The sequence below is a fragment of the Notolabrus celidotus genome, chromosome 2 (assembly GCF_009762535.1).
Source record: "Notolabrus celidotus isolate fNotCel1 chromosome 2, fNotCel1.pri, whole genome shotgun sequence".
Lineage (NCBI taxonomy): Eukaryota > Metazoa > Chordata > Actinopteri > Labriformes > Labridae > Notolabrus > Notolabrus celidotus.
The window spans coordinates 7,603,056-7,626,260 of record NC_048273.1 but is presented as its reverse complement, the minus strand read 5'-3'; the positions used below and the strand labels follow the sequence as shown (position 1 = coordinate 7,626,260).

The 23,205-nt window shown below is 41.5% G+C and overlaps 1 protein-coding gene across 2 annotated transcripts in view; it reads left to right on the top strand.

Annotated features, from left to right (window-relative positions):
• Positions 1 to 14,127: 14,127 nt before the first annotated feature.
• The window catches only part of prdm5 (PR domain containing 5), an 80,758-nt gene continuing 71,680 nt past the window's right edge, over positions 14,128 to 23,205 (top strand). Inside the window, exons 1-3 of one of the 2 annotated variants that reach the window (XM_034701931.1) lie at positions 14,128 to 14,381; positions 16,497 to 16,580; positions 19,332 to 19,454. In XM_034701931.1, coding sequence (XP_034557822.1) covers positions 14,283 to 14,381; positions 16,497 to 16,580; positions 19,332 to 19,454 — 306 coding nt within the window. In that variant the 5' untranslated portion in view covers positions 14,128 to 14,282. The remainder of the gene's footprint in view (positions 14,382 to 16,496; positions 16,581 to 19,331; positions 19,455 to 23,205) is intronic. The other variant, XM_034701923.1, reaches the window with a different exon arrangement.

The following is a 23,205-nucleotide window of genomic DNA, read 5'->3' as shown; positions in this document are numbered from 1 at the left end:
GACTTCCTGTACTTCCTGAGCCAGCCTCAAGCGGATTCTCAATGAACTGAAGTTTTTAACACTTCCACATTGGACTCATATTTTTAGGAGGTTGCCGCTTGGTTCCACCTTTCTTCAACTTGGACAATGCTTCCTAATAAAAACTAAATAAATACTTTTTTTTATGTAACACCTTTCATGCAAAGATGCACCCTAAAGTGCTTCACAAAACAAAAACACACAATAACAATTTAAACCAAATATAAATATGGATACAAGAGAGATTTAAAATGAACCAACTGAAAAAAAGCTAGCAATAAGTCAAGAGTTTTGATAAACAACAAACATTAGGATGAAATTTAGGATAAAACAAGGTAAACACCAATGCAAAGTTAAGGTTAACAGGCGTGTCTTTCATTTCCTGTCAAAATTTCCACAAGTCAGCTATTCTTAGATCCAAAGGAAGGCTTTTCCACAATTTAGGACCTTCACATCTAAGAGCCGCCCCAGCTGAATTCGTGTACGACACTCTGGGGACTTCCAAAAGAAGGGCAGTGGAAGATGCAAGGGTTTGAGTGGAGACATTAAATGACAGGCAGACATCGATATATGAAGTTCTAAAATGATGTGAGGCCTCGTAGATGAATAAAGAGACTTTAAAAACAATTCTAAAACAAACAGGTATTCGAATGTGAATAGTTCTGCAGCCTCTAACAGTGTAAAGTGTAAATGCAAGAAACCTAAGGGAGCATTTCTTTCCACCTTAACCTCCACTGTCATACAAATATTCTAGTCTTCAGACAGAGGAAGACAGGATAGAGTGAGATAAGAAAGAATGAAGTCCATGATCCTACACCGTGACCTCCAGGAGCAGGCAGATCTTTGTATTGGGTCTCTCCAGGATGCATGTTTTTGTTTTAAGCATGCAGAAGACCAAACATTTGACATCAGACTTGGTACCAAAAACTTGTCCCATCATCCATGATTCTCTTGGAGCTTTGACATCAGTGATAATGACAGTAAATACTGATTTAAGTTTAACTTGGGCCTTGCAGATTTTTGTCTTTCTTGCATAACAAGCATTCAGAGGTCCATCTTTTCCAAAACAGCTCTGCAAAATACTGTACTTGCTCAATTAACACATGCTCTAAGCGCTGTTTCCCTGAACCTCACTGCTCAGCATTAGAAAACAGTAACGTCACATATGTGAGGAAACTTTTAACATGAGCAGCATTCCCACCACCAGTGAGCCTTTTACAGTGTGAGGCTTCAGGATTTGGCATTTGTGTGCGTGTTGTGTGAATCCACTCTCCGCTCAGCTTAGAGCAGAGTGACACTTTTGGACAGAGACTGTGAAAAAGGAGGAGAGGCTCGAACAGAATCCAAACAGAGACAGACGGCAAACACACGGACACGCTGGGAGGGCTTTGAGAGGAACTGAGAGGGCAGAGAAAAGCAGAGAGGCAACAGTGTGAGTGAAAACCTTTAGGACTGAATGAAGTAATGAATGAAAGAGGGATCCTGCCATAAAGGGAACTAATACCATAGGGTCCTATATGTAGTATTTTATTTGTGAATGTCAGTCTGTTAATATATTGATTTCACTAAAATGTGAGGGACAAATGGTTCTTTGATCAGTAGACCCTTTCACACACACTGGAAAAAAAATGCCCCTCAAAATACAAGAAAAAAAAACTTATTTCAAGCTACTTTTACTTTGAAATAAGCAAAAAAATCTGCAAATAGAACAAGTGAAAATTTGCTTGGTAAGATGTCTTAAAATAAGACATAATATTTAGAAAACTGTGATCTTAAAATTGCAGGGAAAACTTATTTTAGGCAATATTTAACCAGTATTTTAAAGCTTAGTGTCTCAGAATAAGACAGGAATGATAACAATTTGTATTTTTTCACTCAAAAAAAGATTTTTGCACTAATACATTTCATGCTAACTTCTTCATTTGAGATATATTCACCTTAATTTGAGTTGTATTATAGCGGCACTTCTCTAGGTTTAAGACCATCTTGTACTTGAAATAAGATAAAGTTTAATTTGAGCATTTTGAGATATAATGTCTTCTCATAGTGAGCTGGATATACTAATATTCAGTCATGTTGTTTTTTAGGATAAGCCAGCTATGCTCTAAAGTAGGTGTTTCATTGTGTGCATGTAGTTTGAGGATGTATATTTGTATCTGATTTAGAAGAAACAGTGCCTGAAAACTGAAACCCACCCTTAAAAACAACAACTTTTCTTTCTTTCTTTCTTTCATCAATGGAGCTGTTTTCTGATAGATTCTCCAATAAAATGCATTTCCTTAAATCAAGTAAAGGGTTTGTCTTAAATCAAGATTATCTTCCGTCTTCTACAAATAAGATCTCAGCTTGAAAAATGTCTGAAATGTAAAATAAACCTTGTTTCTTCTAAATTACAACTCAAAACAAGATCAATTCAAGATTGTTTGACTTAACAAGATATTTAAGATGTCTTAAAACAAGTCCCTCTATCTTGCTCAAATGTTACTTGTTAAGTAAATGTATCTGAAATCAAGTGGGAGAAGACATTTTGACTAAAAATTTAGACAATTTCACTTGGTAAGATTTTGAGTTTTTGCAGTGCGCTAGTCACATACACATGAATGGGAAAAAGCTGATCTTTACAGCAGAAATAAACATGTTTACAGCCTGGTGCAAAAGACGAGTGTAGTCTGGATAGCTCATTTCTCGATGTGCTCTCGCTGTGAGGGGGGTGAATTTTTTTCCTAACGTAGCAATTTTGAAGATATTGAGATTACGAGTCTTCCAATGAGAGGCACAGCTGCCTGCGGGAATGCTGCAGCTGTTGGCTAGGAGGCTCAGACTCCGCCTCTTTACGTCACACTGGCTCGACAGCAGCAACATGGCTGCCGCCGATGTCGAAGAGGCATTGACCTCCACGCTGCTCCAAGTCAACCAACGACTCGTTTTGTTGGTTAGTTAGCAGGCTTAAGTTAGTTGCCGTCTTTGAGCTGGCTTCCCACAATGCATAGTGCGACCAGTATGCATGTGTTTGTTTTCCTATGCTGTAAGAAAAGGAGGACTTGCCGTCACAAAGTAAGGTCAGCTCTTTGATTGTGGAAAAATGCAACAATTCATCAACTGAGTTTTTGCAGTGTACATGCAGAAAATTTTGGAGTGATGAAATAACATCTTAAACCATCCAGCAGGAGCTTGCAGATGGGTGTTGGAGCTGTGGTGGGACTGAAAGTTTAAGCATAGCACTGATACTGGGAAGCAGTGGCAATGACAGAGCGAGGGAGTGACAGACTGTCAGATTGGAAGGATGTTTGTAAGGTGATAGTGAGTATGATGCATGTTCAATGAGAAAACAATGCAAGCTAACTTACATGATGCATGTTTTTGAGTGTGTTGGAGCCAGAGCACGCAGCAGAGGTAACATGTAGGATCCACATGTTACATATACTGTAGAGTCTTTAGAATAAATGATTCAGCCTCTCTCTGGTGCCACTGTCTTAGACTTCTCCAAAGTAAACAGAGCAAAATGAAATGATGACGCTTTGAAAAGCTCACATACGCAAGCAGAGAGGGAGCCCCCACTGTGAGGAAAAGAGGACAAGACCATGATGGAAATGATTCCACTTCATCTGCTCCAACATAGATCATTGTTGAGGCTCAGGTCCAAACCTACATAGCTGTGATTTAGCACAGGGCCAGGCAGGAATCAGAGGCTCGCTTCCAAACCCACCCTGACCAAAAACCCATTCCCAGGAAGGGTGGAGAGGGACCAGTGGCCCCCGGGCATTACCCGTCCCAGCCGATCTCCATTAGGATAACTCCTGTAAAGTGGAAAAAACAATGAGTGGCTCCTGAAAACGTTTTGTATTTAATCTCACTTTGTATTTAACTGCAAGGTCAGGAATATGAACAAAGCTGTGCACATGAAAAGCATTCAGGTAGCCTTGGATAAGGATCCTGAGTGCGTCTGCACTTGAATGTGATCCTCAGTGTCGTGTGCACATGTAAAGCTTTGTGTTTGTGCATTTGTGTACTCACTGCCATCTCGCTCTCTGCAGTGGGGGTGGTCCCCGAGCTCTCTTGTGCTCATGAAATCACTCCTAAGTGCCTGTAATTTCTCATGCTTCATCAGTACTGTAATTTCAAAAGGCTCCCTCTGAAGACCCTCCTTCAGCGGCGACCCGGGGTTGTCAAACGAAAACATCATTTATCCAGTGACCTCGGAGCTTCAGGAAATGGTTTGCTGGCTATTCAACGACAGCCTTGAAATAGGGAGCTGTGGTGAGGGACTGCGGGGGTTTGTGAAACATGAAACAAAAGGTGGTCTGGCCCCTAAATCTGCAGTATCAGGTTAGAGAGATTTCAGAAAAATGCACACATCCATTTGGAAAAATCTTGTATGGAACCATTTGTATGTTTGCCAAACCGAGGTTTTCCTCCAGTGAAAATATTTACTCAGAAAAAAAAGAAACCCTGAGAGTATTTATTTCAATGCACTCCATTCCTTCACCGTGTCCTCAATGTGGTTTCTGTAGTTTTTGGCCTTCAGAGACTGAACTGGCAGTTCAGCTGCTGAGTGGCTCCGTTCCATGGTGGGGTACTTTCAGGTTCAAAGTCTCGCTCCTCGGGGATCGAGGATCTAGATTTCTTTAGTTGGTTTAGAATCGTTTATCACAGTGGAGTTCTTGTTCCTCAGTGCTTCATTGTCTGCATGTACAGGTTTCTCCGTTTGTAGACCTTGTCACCACATAAGAGCCGCTTTCACTCAGAGTGGCATGTTTTAGTCAAACATGGTAAGACCTGGAAGCCTGTGAGATATCTTCAATAGCAGGGTACACACTACAAGATAATCTGATCAACAAATCCACCGGTTTGATGGTTTTTCCATCAGATTGTCTTGGATTGGAGGTTCGTGGAGAATGATTTTCCGCCCTCTGATCTGCTTGGAAAAAGATCCTGGCAGAACTGATTTTGAATTTAAAATATTAAACAATTAATCAATCAATTCAATATTCACAACCGGATATCTGTTGTGTGTGGTGGAACCTTGAGGTCAGCACTCTCTGAATTTTAACGGGGAGTGAAACAATAGCCCATCTGGAAGCAAGCTGACTGAGGAAAAGAAGCACAACCAACGAAGCCACGATGACACTTGTAAACACGAGGGGTGAAGTTAGAAGGACATCAAAAACGTATTGATTTAAAGCTGGGGTTGGTAATCAGATTTAGATACACTTTTTGTTATACTGGTTAAAATGATCTTTATGTCCTGATGGCAATCAATACATAATGTGTTCTTAAAAAAGAGATAAAAAAAGCTGCTATCTACAGCCGGAGTAAACCTGGGAAAACACCAACCAATCACTGTTTTTGGGTCCCAAAATTTTAAACCAATGCCGTTCTGCCCGCCTCCTGCGCGTACATTTCCCCGGCGTTCACTCTGAGTCCCCGTCTCCTGCCTCTACTTCCCCTGACTCTACTGACTGCCCCTCTCACTCGACCTCGGGCCTGTCCCCTCTGACCCGATGAGGTGCTTTGCTCAGGACTGTAGTCCGGATCAGAGTCTAAAAAGCTCTCACCATGGGGGCTCTGACAAGCAAAAGAATTAATGACATTTAGTAAGTCCTACAGAAAATGCATATGTCCTGTAGCATCTGTCCGGACGCTGTAGTGATGACGAGCTGATTCGTGAACACGTTGAGCTTTACTAACCAGTCACTGTCGGCCGTGATCACGCCAACCAACAAAACAACAATCAATGTTTGAATGAAGAACTTCTCCTCTTGTCTCTCCTCTCTTAAGAACATCTACACTGAACACGTTTAACAAACAGTAGAGTTGTTACAGTATTATATATGTGTTATAACTTTTCTCCTGATATCGTGTCACCAGTACAACTGGATAATGCTAGCATGACAGTTGTGAGTACTAACAGCAGCCATGTTTGTTTGTGTTTTTAACTTTCACTATGATAATGTTTTGGTGAGGACCGGTTTTGAATCACGATCATATGGTCGCAAATCAGCGGCGCTCGTGCATGTGAGCGGGGGGGCGTCGTTTTGGAGGAGCTCCGAGGGGAAGGGGGGAGGAGTTAGACGGAGTCCTGAAGACATGCTACATTCAAATTCATGCTTGTTTACCGAGACTACCAACCCCAGCTTGAAGGCATTAATATGAGTGCGAATTCAACGTGTCGGAGATACCACGATCAAAGTGACAAGGAAAGGCGTTGGAAGAGAAAATGCAACCACAATGGAAGCACCAGATAGCTAAGCAGCTAGCAATGTTTAGCATGACAACATCCCATCATCCACCATGTTTGTTTACTCTAAAGTCACGTCAGACTTTGAGAGATTTTGTGAGATTTCCAGTTCAGAGAGTGAGGACTCTGGTTGTTGGTGCACAGACTTTCAGATTGACCTCTCCATGACTATAATCATTTCTGTGATCCTCAGAGTAAACTCCTCTAACTATTTTTCATTAAAACAACAACTTCACAGTAATTTTGATGGTACACTGATTTTTAATTGGAAGAATAATGACTTTTTTTATTCCCAACACTCCCCAAACATCTACTCTTAAACTTTGTAAACCTGGATTGAGTCAGGTTGGGTTGATCCATCTCCTGGAAGAGGTTTCGAAATGGCTTTCTGGCAGAAATCCCTGAAGAGGAACACCTTTCGGTTCAGTTCAGTATTCCCAGAGCAGACATCATGAGTTATGAAAAGAGGTTTCAGAGGATGTTGAAAGAAAATAAATGAACTGATAGAGGGAGCATGAGAAGAAGCCTAGAAGAGAATGATTCTAGGACTGTATTTTTCTTGATTTTGAGGGTGGATCCTACTGTCTCATGTTTTTGATGTTTGAACTTTTAGCATGTCATCATGCTAAAGAGGATGTTAAATAATAACATTAAAGCAGCACCATTGACATGTTAGCATATTGGCATAATAATGTTATCTTTTGATTCATAGCATCACAGTGCTGCCTGAAACCCCATCTGGCTTCTGTCATGGCTTTTGGCTCTTTGATTTGTTTAGAATATGAAATGAAGATAATCTAGAAGTGCTTGAAACTGCAGTTCCTCAAGTGGCCACTTGAGGCTGGCTGCAGAAACACTGGAAACCACATACACACCCATTCAAAGAATGTGATCTTTACAGCAGAAATAAACATGTTTACAGCCTGGTTCAAAACCTGGTTTTGGTCTGAATAGCTGAAATCTTTTTCTGCTCACACTGTACGGGGACAAATCATTTTATAATTCATTATTTAAAAAAAAAAAAATAATAATAATAATTTTCCCCTGGGCGTGGCTTAATTCTGTCATGGCTTAAAGGTGACATATCATGCAAAATCAACTTTTTAATGGTTCTCTACCTGAAATATGTGTCCCTGGCATGTCTACAAACCCCCCGGAAATGAAAAAAAGTCCATTCTGCCCCTGTTCTGATTTCTCCACCTTTATGTGTTCTGAAACGAGCCGTTTGAGTTTTCAGTGTTTTTCATACGTCACAACAATATCCGGTCTGTAACGGAGGTCAGAGCTCTGAGCTTGTTCAGCCCATAGACTGTATAAAATACAACTCAACTCCTCCTCTGTTTTTCATTCCCTGCACACGTGTGCTAACAAGGATCTTAGGAGGGAGGCATGCTAGTTGTAGGCTGTCTTAATAAACACAAAGGTCGGTTTTACTCCCCACGTCTGCAGATTTGAAGATCTAGTGGATGATTTCTATTTTTCATGGAAAAGTGCTAGCGCTAGTTAGCATAGCCACATAGCTACATTTTCGTAGCTGTGTACCAAGACACACGTCGACATGCTGACAAATAAAACAACAAGAAACACAAAATCTGTGACCAATCGTTCAGAAAGGTCCTGCTGCAGGTGCCTCCCCATCAGGATCAGATTCTGGAACAAATTCAGAGGGTTGAAGTAACGCGGGTCTGTGAGCAGCCAACATGTAAACATTAGATCAACATGCTGGAGAGCCGAGGCCACATCCACTTCCTGAGGGGGCGTGGTCAGAGAGCTCATTCTCATTTAAAGGTACAGACACAGAAAACAGCCTGTTCTGAGCAGGGCTTAAAAAGAGGGGTTTACAGGCAGACCAAAATCTGATTTCAAAGTGTTTTTTTGAGCAATACACTTTAAAGACATGTTTTGGGGACCTATTAGACCAATATATTTTGATGAAAAAGAGCATAATATGTCACCTTTAAAGTTCCACACCATTTGGCGAGTGCTGCTTTAGGGGGCTACTAGCTATCACCTAGGTGTCACATTGGCGAATTCAGCTAATTTTGCTTAACATGCAAACTGTTGTCAGACACTCCCTGATTCTCTTAGAACTACGCTCACTGTGAGACTTACACTGTTTCGTTAAGATCGTTTCAATATGGCCCTTTTACTTTGATAACTTCTGGTTACTTGCTTATGTTTGCTTATTGCCAAATTTATTTTAATGCTGCTAATCTTACTGTTTTGTTTTTAACTATGTAAACCAATTTAAATTGCTCTCTGTATGAATGGTGCTTTATTAATAACCTTGCTTACCCCTCACTCCTCTCAAGCTTCGGCCTCTTTCCTAAACATCCTCTTCTTCTACCTTTGGCTTCGAACGAAGACAGAAATGGTCAACATGCAAAACTCAGCTGCACAGTGGAAGCTCCAAAACCATTCCTAACCATTTAACATTTTTCTCAACAGTCTGTGGTTTAAACTCATCCGGCTTCAAATGTTTTTTATCACACAGTGAACCAGATTACAGTCACAGCAGTCTTCTTCTGCAGATTCAGTGCATGAAATCCAGAACCTGGAGGTAAAACTCTTTTTTGGTCTGTTTCCGTTTGTAGTCCGAGTTTTATAATCCACTTCTATTTCCAGTCTACATGGAGAGTAAACAGGGGAAACACATGATGTAATCCTCCAAACTAGAAACTATCATCTGATGACAATTCAGCCTTTGATTAATCTCTATAAACAAACATTTGCACTTAGAGGAAGTTCAGTTTATAATTCGCCCTTAGACATTGTCTCTGAACTCCAGCTCCGGTCTAGTTTCTCAAATTACCAGTCAGACTGTAAACAATGACGAACTCATGGAAATGGGATTTCTGGTCCAGAATAACAGCTGCTTACATCAGAGGTCCAAATAAAACCTCAGTGTTCCCAGAGGCTGTAGGTTGTGATGTGACGTACAATGGGTGGTTTGTTCTGAGGTTGCATCACTATCAAAAACACTACAGATAATCAGCTCAGACTGCAGGGCTGTTAAGGTCCTAGATCAAACATGCCTTGTCCTCATTTGTTTCTTAGTGGGATTATCATCCTGCATGCTCACATCTTGTAATAGGGTCCTTGCATTAGCAGAGTACTTCTGTGTGTGTGTGTGTGTGTCTTTTGTGCAGGTGTTGGAGCTCAGAGCTGCCGGGGATAACCCTGGGATCTGAGTGAAAGCTGAGTGAAAGTTAATGGGATGGAGGGTCCTCAGAGGGCACGCAGGAAAAAAGGGGTCGTGACATTTAATCGTCCTGCCCTGACAGGCCGAGGCACTGACAGCGGGGTCAAGGGGGGCAGAAATGGACCAAGAAGGACAAGGGTGGGGCAGATGCACACAAAGGCCCTCTTCAGTGCATGTGATCAGAGCTGTCACCCAATAAGTCACTCTGTAACCCTCTCTGATGGCCTCACTCTCTGAAGTACACCTGGAACATGACCCCTGGACGCTGATGACACCATCTCAAACACAAAGTGATCTGGGGGGCGAAAAAAATCCCCATTGAAGGACGTGTTTGCCTCGGTTTTGAGGTTGAAATCCCTCAAAAAGAGCAGTCTGTGAAGTCTGACTAAGACACTCGAGCACGACAGCTCATTGACTCTGAAGTAAACACGAACATCATGATCCTGTCTCTGCTCTAATTGTCAACCAATGCTGGTTGTCTGCACCAATCGTGAAGCAGTTTGGTGCACAAAACAGGAAGCCGTTGGCATAAACATGAGCTGTAAACACAGTAAACAACACCGACATAACACTGACACTCTAACGCTGATTAAAGGGGAAAGACATTTGCTAAAGAGGTGTTCAAAAACAGAATATACACAAACAGTCAGTGATTAGAGGTGATGCTAATCTGTCTGTGCAGAGAGAAAGTTAACAAATGGAGGAGAGTGTGGATTGAACGACATAATGTAGTTTATGTCAGCTTGATAGTTTCAGCATTTCCTCTCATTATTTGTCTTCCAGTACGGATGAAACCACATCTTCTGCTGAGCAGTTCAGAAAAGAAAGGAGGCTTCACTTTTTCAACTTTTGTTTTGAATCATCAAGTCTTACAGCATCATCTCCTCTGCCTGAACATAAACCATGCAACTTTAATCTGAGAATAAATAAAGAAACCTTTTACCTTAAAGTGCCCACACAGTTTTGCTTTTTACACTTCTATGAAAAGGGAGTTGTTAAAGATTGAGAGGGACCACAGAGTCCGGATATATCATCTTATTTTGAGATAGTGAGATAGTGAGATAGTGAGCCTTGAGAAGAGGAAATGCAGCACACTGCTCTTACTCAGCATCCCCACAATGTTTTGGTGGCTCTGGCCTTTATTCAAATTTGGCCTCAAACTATTCCTGCAAATGTGATCTTAAGTCATCTAATCCTCACCTCCTGCATGTGCATATGTGAAAAAAGATGTCAAAAAAAATCCCTTGATCGTCTCAAAACTGTACAGAACTCAGCTGCCTGGGTTTTAACCAGAACCAAAAAATAAGACCACATCTCTCCGGTTTTAGCTTCCTTGAACTGGCTATATTTTAGAATTGATTTTAAGATTTAACTGATTACTTTTAAAGCTCTGCATGGACTTACTCTGTGCTTTATAGCAGACCTTTTAGTACCTTACAAGCTGACGCGTGCATTGAGATCCTCGGGCAGAGGTTTATTGTGCATTCAAAATACAAAAATGAAAACTAGAGGCGACAGGGTGTTTGGAGTGAGGGGTCCGACACTCTGGAACCATCTAACCGAGGAGATCAGGTCTGCTGAGTCAGTGAGCTCTTTTAAATCTCTTCTGAACACATACTTGTATTGAAGAGCCTTTTCTGATTTTATCTGAATTTAATTTAATTTAATTCAATTTACTTTTAACAGTCTTAAGCAATATATTTTAAAAGAATTGTATTCCTTTAGAGTTCTTTAGGGGATTTTTTTAATGTCTTTTAAAATATGTTTTATTTCTTTATCCTGACTTGTGTGTTTTCATGAACTACCTGTTTTATTTTGCTGCCCATGTGAAGCACTTTGTAACTTGGTTTTAGAACAGTGCTCTACAAATAAAATTATTATTATTATTACTATTATATTGTTGGGACATGAGATCTTGTTGGGAGTATGTCTAAGTCATCAACAGTGACTTCTGCAAAATCCTGAATCACAGTCCACATGCATGCAAAATAAAGTCTACAGGTACAAGAAAAGGGACCCTGCTACAGACATCCAGTCATACCTCGTGTGAACCTGCTTCATGACACAGCTGGATGTGTGAACACATTCTTTAAAAGATATTACCAAACTAAGAACTTTGTCTGCCACTGCTGCAAGGTATAAGTTAAACAAGATGTAATTCTTATTTCAAATATTACATGAATCACTTTTTAAGATTGGAGTTCTTGCAGCGCCCTGTTCTAATCCTCCCCCTGATTTATGTTTCAGCCTGGAGGGTCTGGGTCAGTTGGTTACTGAGCACCAGGCCTCAGACCAGACGATCCATCTGTCCCTGCAGCAGCGGCCTTTGATTGTTGGTAAATTGTGGTCTCTGTCCTGCTGAGCTGACTCTTTAAAGCATAAAGGGTCAGTCAGGCTGCTGGTCGGCTGCTTGTTGATACTGTGTGGTTTGTGCTTTATAGGACAGATAGAATTCAGCCAAAACACACAGCCCGGATGAATGTTTGAGGTTTGAGAGGTTGATGGTGGAGGAGGGAAACTATAGCAGGTCATGTGTGGTGCATGAATGATTTGTTTCTAATTCAGTTTCTGCAACTGTTTTCTGTTGAATGGCCGACAAGCATGAACAGTTGCACTTAATAGTCTAATTTTGCAAGACAACTTAGGAATGTAAAATTACAACAAAAGCATACAAAATATCTGCAAAGACACAAAGAGAGAGAAACAAGTTGCCAGCATGAACTTTTTCAGTTCATTTTCTGCTGCTTACCACTGGAACATAGAGCCTTCAGGTCTACAATGTCATATTGGTGTGCCGAATGTGGCTAAGGTTAGAATAAAAGCCGATCTTTACAGCAGAAATAAACATGTTTACAACCTGGTTAAAAAAAGTGTAGTCTGGATATCTCATTTCTTGATCAGCACACACTGTATGAAGGGTGAATTTTTTCATAACCCTGCAGTTTCGAAGATATTAAGAGTACTATTTTTCCATAATTAGACGCACACCTGACTTGATTGACAGACGGGAACACTGTAGCTGTTGCCTTGGAGGCTCAAAGCCCGCCTCTTTACCTCACACTAGCTCGACAGCAGTTATGTTGAGTTCAGCATTTCCAATATGGCTCCCACTGATGATTGGCTTCAAGACAGCGCCTCAGAAACAGATGGGAGACATCACATTATATGCTGGCATTACCAGACAAACTTAATCTCCAATTCTATATCAAAATACAGCAAAATCATGCCATCTGTCACCTGTGCGAGTTTGCATCTGGGTAGTAGTCATAGACTGTATAAAATATGGACGTAGTATCCGTGACGTCACCCATCTGTTCCTGAGCGCTGCTTTGAAGCCAATTGACGGCGGCAGCCATGTTGGAAATGAGGAACATAACCAGGCAGAGTGTGATGTAAAGGGGCGGAGTTTGAGGCTCCTAGCCAACAGCTATGTGTTCCCGACCGGGAGTCAAGTTGGTCATGTCCTTAGCTAGCCCTATGAAGCTAATCTCTCTATCGGCACACAGGGCCAAGCCGTTTTTTGAACCAGGCTGTAAACATGTTTATTAATGCTGCAAAGATCGTCTTTTTCCCATTCAAGTCTATGTGGTTTCCGGTGTTTCTGCAGCCAGCCTCAAGCAGATTCTCCATGTATTGCAGTTTATAACACTTCCACATGGGCTTCATCGTTTGAGACCGGAGGTTGCCGCTTGATAGTAGTGCATTAAAATATTATGGAAGTAGCTATAAGCCCAAGTGGCTGTGTTACAGCTTATACACACAACATTTTGAGCCTACAATTATAAAATATGAATAATTCGCTTAACCAACTACTTATTAGTGCGACTAGCAAGGGTGATGAGAATAATCATTTTGTTGACCCTGTATAATACTCTTATAAAGAGACACAAAGCCACTTTAAAAACATGCAAAGACACTGAATAGACTATAAATAGGCAGGCAACTAGACATACTGTAATACTGTAATGGAATTCAGAGTAAAAAATATGCACAATGAATTCAAACATCACCCATTATGGTCATTTTTGTCACTGTGCTTATGATATACGTCAGTGCTCCTATCTTAATCAGAAAATGCAGCGTGTGTGTAGAACTCATATACTAAGTGATGGTTTAACATACATTATAGCAGATGTATTGTCCTCACAGAGCTGTTTGCACCATGTTCACTCTGATGCAGCATGTGTGTAGAACTCATATACTAAGTGATGGTTTAACATGCATTATAACAGATGTATTGTCCTCATAGAGCTGTTTGCACCATGTTCACTCTGATACAGCGTGTGTGTAGAGCCCATATACTAAGTGATAGTTTAACATGCATTATAACAGATGTATTGTCCTCATAGAGCTGTTTGCACCGTGTTCACTCTGATGCAGCGTGTGTGTAGAGCCCATATACTAAGTGATAGTTTAACATGCATTATAACAGATGTATTGTCCTCACAGAGCTGTTTGCACCGTGTTCACTCTGATGCAGCGTGTGTGTGTGTGTAGAACTCATATACTAAGTGATAGTTTAACATGCATTATAACAGATGCATTGTCCTCACAGAGCTGTTTGCACCATGTTCCCTCTGTGTGTGCAGCCTCTGAATGAATCACAGTCTGCAGAGCTGCACGCAGCAAAGGTAGCCTCTGGTTACAAACTTTGGACCAATCAGAGCGCAGCGTTTCCTTCCTGCAGCAGGAGCAACAGGAGTTCAACCTGGAGCGTTTCAAGAGGAAACTTTCTGCTCCAAATTCAAACATGACATGATGATCCACTTCCTCTGACACTTCTGATATCCAACGTGTTGTCATTGGAGGAGACATTCCCCTGTAATGACAATGTTGGGTATGTACGTGCCAGACAGATTCTGCCTGAAGTCGTCAAAGGTCCAGGATGGGATCGGGCTGTACACGGCGAGGAGGGTGAAAAAGGTTTGTAGTTCCCGTCCGGGATACTTTGTAACCGACTGTACGCGTTTTCTGCTACTTTCTAGAAACTTCTGAGCGGTGTAGGAAAGTTTTTCTGTTCGCCTTATTCCTGATAGTCGCTGTCAAAGTCTCGCACTCCAACCAGGCTGCTCTGACGTGAAGTGCCACGTAGATACATGTCTCCAGTTGTTCTCCTGCACTACATTACACTGTTGGAAAGAGGGTCCAGAGCCTGTTTTAGAGCAGACACAGTCTGCAATGAATGCACAAACTCTCTGCTTGAATCGTCATTTTGTAAAAGTGCTAAAAGTTTCCCTCCACGGTCAGTGATAACAGAGGAAGTTATTCATGTAGCAGAGGATGAATGCCCTCATGTAACAGCAGAGATGCGTTCACGTTCAGGAGGATTATTTCAATCTGTGCAGCTGTAGTAAAACAGTATGAACATGAATACAACACACATGTTGACCACGCCCCCCCTGCAGTTTTTTGGCACTTTGAGATGGTCATAAAGGAAAAAAGAGTCCAACACTGAGTGATGCATTCACATGTCATACCATAAATGAAACCTCTGATGAACACTAAACCATAACAGTGTCATACCTGTCAGATAAATACTCTCTGTAAATATACATGTAGATATACAATGCAAGAATTCTCCAAGCAGAATTCCATATTTCTATTTTTTTGTATTATTTAAAGCTGGGGTTGGTAATCAGATTTAGATACACTTTTTGTCATACTGGTTAAAATGATCTTTATGTCCTGATGGCAATCAATACATGATGTGTTCCTAAAAAAGAGTGGAAAAAAACTGCTATCTACAGCCGGTGTAAACCTGGGAAAACACTAACCAATCACCGTTTTTTGGCTCCCCAAATTTTAAACCAATCAAATCCCGTCCAGCCGTTCTGCCCTCCTCCTGCGCGTACATTTCCCCGGCGTGCACTCCTCTGAGTCCCCGTCTCCTGCCTCTACTTCCCCTGACTCTATTTACTGCCCCTCTCGCTCGTCCTCGGGCCTGTCCCCTCTGACCTGATGAGGTGCTTTGCTTAGGACTGTAGTCCAGATCAGAATCTAAAAAGCTCTCACCAACAAGCAGAATAATTAATGATGTTCAGTAAGTCCTACAGAAAATATATATGTATTGTAGCGTCCGTCCGTCCGCTGTAGGGATGACGAGCCGATTCGTGAACACGTTGAGCTTTAATAACCGGTCACTGTCGGCCGTGATCACGCCAACCAACAAAGCAACAATCAATGTTTGAATGAATGAAAAACTTCTCTCCTCTCTCTCACTTGCACACTCTACACCTCTCCTGATGCCTTCACTGACCGTCAACACTGTAGGAATTAAGAACATCTACACTGAACACGTTTAACAAACAGTAGAGCTGTTACAGTGTTATATATGTGTTATAACTTTTCTCCTGATATCATGTCACAGATACAACTGGATAATGCTAGCATGATAGTTGTGAGTGCTAACAGCAGCCATGTTTGTTTGTGTTTTTAACTTTCACTATGATAATGTTTTGGTGAGGACCGGTTTTGAATCAGTCACGATCATATGGAGCGGCGCTCGTGCATGTGAGCGGGGGGGGGGGTGTCGTTTTGGAGGAGTTCCCGAAGGAGGAGGGGAGGGGTTAGACGGAGTCATGAGGAAAAGCTACATTCAAATTCATGCTGGTTTTCCGAGACTACCAACCCCAGCTTTAACTACTATTTTTTTTAATGTAAAAACTACCTCTGCTACTCACCACTGCACTATCATCATATTATTTTAGCCTGTACATATTAGTCATGCCTATTTGTTGTTCTTTTGTATTTATAGCTGATGTTATTATATTTTTATTTTTATTTGTAGGTCTTATTCTTATGCCTTGTACAAAGAGAGCACAGTTTACCAAAGTCAAATTCCTTGTGTGTTCAAGCATACCTGGCCAATAAAGCTGATTCTGATTCTGATAAAGTAGGCGTGCACCCTCACTTACACTGTGAGCATGATAGTTTAGGCAGCCCTGCTATGTTGTGTAAAGTTGTAATATTCTGCAGTAAATCCACGCTGTTGTAAAATGGCATCATGTTTGACCAATGATTCCTGTGTTTGTTTTCAAGGGAGAAAAGTTTGGCCCCTTCGCAGGAGAGAGGAAGCTGCCAAATGAGCTGGATGAAAGCTCGGACACCAGGCTCATGTGGGAGGTGAATTTCTCATATTTTACTACTTTTTTTTTTGCATCCAAGAATTTCAACAAACAACTGCTTTCCGTCACATCTTGACACAATCATTGAGGATTTTATGTGAGCAGGGAATGTAGTATCTTTGAACCTGAGATTTACATGTTTGTGCATGTTTAATTGCTCGTAGCTCGTAAAGTTAGATCACCTTAGCCGGCAATTAAAGAGCTGTAATGGCTGCATTCTTTAAAAGTGATTGTTTTTTGGCACATCTTCAGACTGAGAGCCGAACTGATCCTCACTGAGGTAGACCTTTTAGTAGAAGAGTAAGGTGGTTCTTTTGAAACCAGGAACATGCATCACTGTCCTCTTTCTCCAGATCCTTACAGAACACAGGAGTTGAATGTAGACATATATATTTTTATTATTTTTTTTTTCTTCAAAAAGTAGGTAGAAATCACAGTGTAGTTTAGTACAATGGTTTTTGTTTTTCTTAAAGCTGGGGTTGGTAGTCAGATTTAGATACACTTTTTGTTATACTGGTTAAAATGATCTTTATGTCCCGATGGCAATCAATACATAATGTGTTCTTAAAAAAGAGCCAAGAAAAGCTGCTATCTACAGCCGGAGTAAACCTGGGAAAACACCAACCAATCACCGTTTTTTGGGTCCCAAAATTTTAAACCAATCAAATCCCGTCCTGCCGTTCTGCCCGCCTCCTGCGCGTACATTTCCCCGGCGTTCACTCCCCGTCTCCTGCCTCTGCTTCCCCTGACTCTACTGACTGCCCCTCTCGCTCAACCTCAGGCCTGTCCCCTCTGACCCGATGAGGTGCTTTGCTCAGGACTGTAGTCCGGATCAGAGTCTAAAAAGCTCTCACCACGGGGGCTCTGACAAGCAAAAGAATTAATGACATTTAGTAAGTCCTACAGAAAATGTATATGTATTGTAACGTCTGTCCGGACGCTGTAGGGATGACGAGCCGATAGTAGGCTGACTTTGTAATTGTCTTAATGTGGCTGCTGAGATTAAGGTCTGAGTCTAAGACTACACCAAGGTTTCTGGCTTGTTTTGAACATTTCATCTTTGCAGATTGGAGCTGAGCAGTAACCTTTAACCTTTCCTCCTTGGTTCCAAAAACAACCATTTCAGTTTTTCCTTTGTTTAACTGAAGAAAGTTCTGACAAAACAAAAACATCAACATCATTGCCAGGCTTTGTAATATTCACAGTTTGAGACAAGTTCAACAGTCATAAGTTTTGTACAGCATGTTTTCAGACTTATGCTTCATTATCATAGAACAAAGTGAGATAGAGGCTGGTAATGTTTACAACAGTAAGAAGGGGAGCAGCCACCACAAACAATCCTCTAATCCAAAAAGTATAGTGTCCATTATTCCCACCTTGTAATGTACACATATTTTCTTAACTTAGCAGGAAAGTCATTTTTTCCATCTAATGAATTTATTTTATGATTTCAAACCAATTTTGTACTGTGGGTGAATCTGACTGTAACCATTTGCGGGTGATTGCTTTTTTAGCAGTGATACTTAATATTTCCAAGAGACATTTTTGTGTTTTAAATGGTTACTCAATGTTTGAGTAAAACACACAACCAAGTGAGACAGCAGCAGACCACTAACTCCCATGTTCTGTGACATTTTAAAGCCCTGTTTTTTGTCAATGAGCCTGGATGCTTTAAAGAGAGAAACGTACAAAAACATCTTACCCTTCAACAACACAGGTGTATTTCTGCAGCAGTCCTCTCTGCAATGTTGATGGACAGATTTAACAGCACTTTGAGGACGAAGGATGTTCTTTGAGAAGGTGCAGGGATTATTCTGCAGCAACTATGGTACAAATCTTGTGGAGCAATTTTAAACAGATGTGCACTGCAAGTCATTTTAATTTATTTAATTGCTAGGGTCAAAAAATACCTGAATTCCTGATTAAGATGCACATACAACAACATGATTACACCAGCCATACACCCGTCTTGCAGTAAGATACAACATGCATCCTTTATCACAGGCCAGCTGTAAAAGGAAGACAAAGCTGCTGCAGTTGAGTCCAAATATAGGTACGTTTAGACCAAGAGTTCCAGGGTCTTTTAGCCCCCAGAACTACTTTCCCCAGAACTAAAGGGTTCCTGTGCCCCCATTGTTGTCTGCGTTTCGGCAGTGGGCTGAAGTCCCGGGTAGATTGTGCAAATCAGGCCAGTGGCGTATGGAGAAAAAATAAATGTAAATACAATTTTGAAATCTTAATAAAAAGCTAAACTAGTATGCATTCCCAGGAACTCCCTCTGTGTTTCAACAATTGTGTAAACTCCACAAACACTGTAACGGTCAACCAGAAGTCCCAGGACCTTTGAAAAGTACTACCCCCCCAAGCAGGGGCTTTTCAGGGGGGAGATTATCTACCCCTGAGTTAAATTTAGACCCTGGTTCCTCCGGTCAAAACGCACGTAGTTCAGGGGTAAAGTCCCTAGTTCTGGGGTGAAGTCCCTGCGGTGGAAAAACGCCATCTGTTCCCATTCGTTCTGTTATTCAAAACATTGAATTAAATGGCAGATACATGCACAAAGATGGACTCAAATGGACCGTCATCTCAGGTTTGGAAACCATTGTAGAGTTATCTGCAGCTGTCACATTGTGAAGTATGCGCCTGTGCACATGATGAGGTGTTCATATGTAAGAACAACTCTCTTGGATGCACTGACAACAAACCACCTCTTCTTACGTCTCATGCAGCGTGTTGTATGTCTTTCTTCCAGGTGCGTGGCAGTAAAGGAGACGTGCTGTATATTCTGGATGCAAGTAACCCACGCCATGCCAACTGGCTGCGGTTCGTCCATCAGGCGCCGTCACAGGAGCAGAAGAACCTGGCAGCCATTCAGGTACATTTCCTCTCTGCGAACAATGAATCCCTCAGACGTACTTACAAGGACAGACGAGAAACACTCTTTAAGGCATTTTAAAGTCAAAACACATCCGTCAAGGCTAGCTTATAATCTCTTCTTTCAAAGCACGGCTGTAAAGTGACCACTAAGAGAGATTTTGTTTGAATTGGCTGCAGATAGAAGATGTTTGAGTCCAGTTACTCGGAGTAGACGGACTGTTTTCAGCTTGAAATCCTTCAAAGTAGATCTGAAGGTTTATTTTTGACAGGAGGTCAAAGGGGCAGCGTTTTATTGTGCTTGTTCTGAAAGACATCCCAGATGTCCACATGAATTGAGTTTTACATACGACAAAGATAAGTTTGAATATGATGAGAAAAGGCTGGGACATGGGGACAAATGTGGAGAGCTTTTAACTGAACTTTAGAGGGAATTTACATCAAGAATCATAAACACAATCATGTGCAATAACCTTTAAAATGTAAAACAAAGTCTTGTTCAAGGGAGCTTGATGCATGCTTAATAAGATCAGATAAGATAAGATACTCCTTTATTAGTCCCACAACGGGGAAATTCATGGAGTTACAGCAGCAAACAAGAAGGTGTACAGAACAAGAATTTCAACAAGAATATATATAGATTAGAAAAGTCCATCAGAGACGACAGCTTGGCCATAATTCTCCTGTCAGCCTCCACCTCCACAGGGTCCAGGACTGAGCTGGCCTTCTTCCCCAGTTAGTTCAGTCTTACTCTCCTGTATCCTGTCCGCCCACAGCAGGTGAAATCCTTCCAATGTGGCGTTCGTGTCTGGTGTTAGCTCTGTTAGCATGATGCTACTCTGCCAGTATTCCCTATGGTGCTGGGTTAGCTCGTCCACCTTATCGTAGATAGATCTTACATTCCCCATAACGGTGGGTGGAAGGACATGTCAATGTCATCTTTCTGAGCTTGCACCTCAATACCAGCACGTCGTACTTGCCTCCTTCTCCTCAGCTCACAGGGAACATCGGGCCTAGCATCGTTTAGCATCGACATGCTACGGGCTGCTAACAGCTGATCTCATATGTAAACAATGTTACCATGGTTACACTCAGGATCTCTGGACTCACACAGGAACAAAAATAGTGAAAACACCACTGCAAACGTAGCCAGTTTGGTGTCCATGGCCAACAAATGAGTCATTAAAAGTCATGACAGGCTCCAAATGGGGGTGGCAGTAGCTCAGTCCATAGGGACCTGGCTTGGGAACCGAAGGGTCGCCGGCTCGAGTCCCAGCATGGACGAAGTTTGGCAAGTGGACTGGTGGCTGGAGAGGTGCTGGTTCACCTGCCTGAGCACTGCCGATGTGCCCTTGAGCAAGGCACCGAACCCTTCTAAGTCTCTAGAGACAAAATTGAGATTCTCACTTCAGACTCATTCAAGTTTCAAATTGTTCTCATTCGTTTCTCATTAGTTTCTCTTAAAATTCACTAGGAGAAATAGTTGAGACCATAACATGAGTCTTATTTGAGAATGCTCGGGGTGCGCTGGTTGACGGCAGTATCCTCACTCTGACATCTCTCCCTAAACATGTTCACTGCATGTGTGTGCATTTGTATGTGTATACCAAAAAACTGTATGTGTAGCATGTCCAAAATAGCACGAGTGAAAAAATTGAATTTCCCCCCTGGGGATTAATAAAGTACCTTAATAAAGTACCTTTCTAAATAGAAAGATAACTAAACAGATATGAAAAAAGAGTCAAAAAAAGAACAACGAAAAGAGAGCTGCTGCAACAAGCAGCCACTCGAGCGGCGCTAAGCATGGGAACATCACAAAAAGCAAGAGACACAACTTTCTTTGTTGACAGAATCTGCAAAGTTTTGCAAAATGAAGTAGGTCTGCACGATGGGAGGGAAATCTGCAATCGGCATTAATATTCATCAGCATGCAAACACATTATTACAAGCAACACATAAACAAACATTGACATTTTTGTGCCTCTAAAATAAAACAGTCCTCTTAGTCTCTCTGCTGATCAGCATGTTTTATACCTGTGCCTGTTTTGAATGTCACCTCATGAATCCAACCCAACCCAAACAGCTGAAGGCTGTCTCTTTTTCACCACAAGATCTTTATCAAACACTTTTCTCCCACTCTTTCTGTCTTCCTCATTCTAGCTTACCTGCAGTTACAACCAAATTCACACCTAACCTGTTTCATGTCATTATGATGGTGCAGTGCAAAGCATGTAAAGACAAGGAGGAGACAGCATTTAAATAATCTAAAATAACGATGCCACTTTTCAGCAACAAAACAAAACAAATGTACAAAGTCAGCCGACAGGGTAAAAGCCATGTACGTTTTTTTTTTTCAGTTTACAAATAGTTCATAACGAGTACGGTCATGTTCAGAACATGATTTATTGATAAATGGAAGATTACAGCTCTGTGTCTGTTCTCCTGTTACCTGTTTGTTCTTGTAGGGGTCAGCAGCCTGTTGCACCAGCTGTGCGTAAGTTGTGTCCTAAGTTAGGGTGTAAACCCAGAGGAAAATTTTACTTCTCAAGGCTTTCTCTTCTAAGTCTCCGGAGACAAAATTGAGATTCTCACTTCAGCCTCATTCAAGTTTCAAATTGTTCTCATTCGTTTCTAAAATTCACTAGGAGAAATAGTTGAGACCATGACATGAGTCTTATTTGAGACTTAAATGAGAGATCTCATTAATGGCTCATTTTCTTCTCTTTTTTTAAAATATATTTTTGGCCTTTTTGCCTTTATTTGACAGGACAGCTGAAGAGAGACAGGAAATGTGGAGAGTAGTGAGCGGGGGCAGACATGCAGGAAATAGTCAACTGGTCGGGAATTGAACCGGCGACCCCTGCGACGAGGACTGTAGCCTCTGTATGTGGGGCGCTTAGACCGCTAGGCCACCAGTGCCCAAAAGAATCCACCCCTTTAATTGTAATAATCTGGCTAAATCTGGTCAGCCCTTTTGCGGCCCATATGTTAAATAAATGGTCTGTCATACCTGGTATGAAATCTCTATCTGTAATTTCTCTCAAATCCACTAAATCTTTGTGAAGTTGTTTTGTTCCAAACAGACTTGTAAAGGAAGGACCATATTGTGAAGTCAAAGAAGAGATCATTTGACATCCAAATAGCTGATCTTGCAAGTGGTTCAAATGTTTTAATGATAATTGTAAGTTTGTGGACAATTACATTGAAATCTTAATTTTGCAGGGCACTATAAATGTTCATGAAAAGATGAGCTCAGGCTCTTTCTTTGCTCCATCTGAGCTCAACTTGAGACACAAAAACTGAGTCTGACAAAAACAAATGGATGAGGTTAGATTGAGAGAGCTCCCTGATTTCTCCACCTGAGCTCAAAAGGAGTCACAACCAAGCGGCAACCTCCGGTCTAAAAATATGAGTCAATGCGGAAGTGTTAAAAACTGCAGTTCATCGATGATCCGCTTGAGGCTGGCTCCGGAAGTACCAGAAGTCACATACACATGAATGGGAAAAAGACGATCTTTGCAGCATTAATAAACATGTTTACAGCCTGGTACAAAAGATGAGTGTAGTCTGAATAACTCATGTCTCGATGTCCTCTCACTGTGAGGGGGGTGAATTCTTTTCCAATTCGGAAATTTCGAAGATATTGAGATTACTAGTCTTCCAATGAGAGGCTCAGCTGCCTGCAGGAACACTGCAGTTGTTGGCTAGGAGGCTCAAAGCCCGCCCCTTTACGTCACACTGGCTCGACAGAA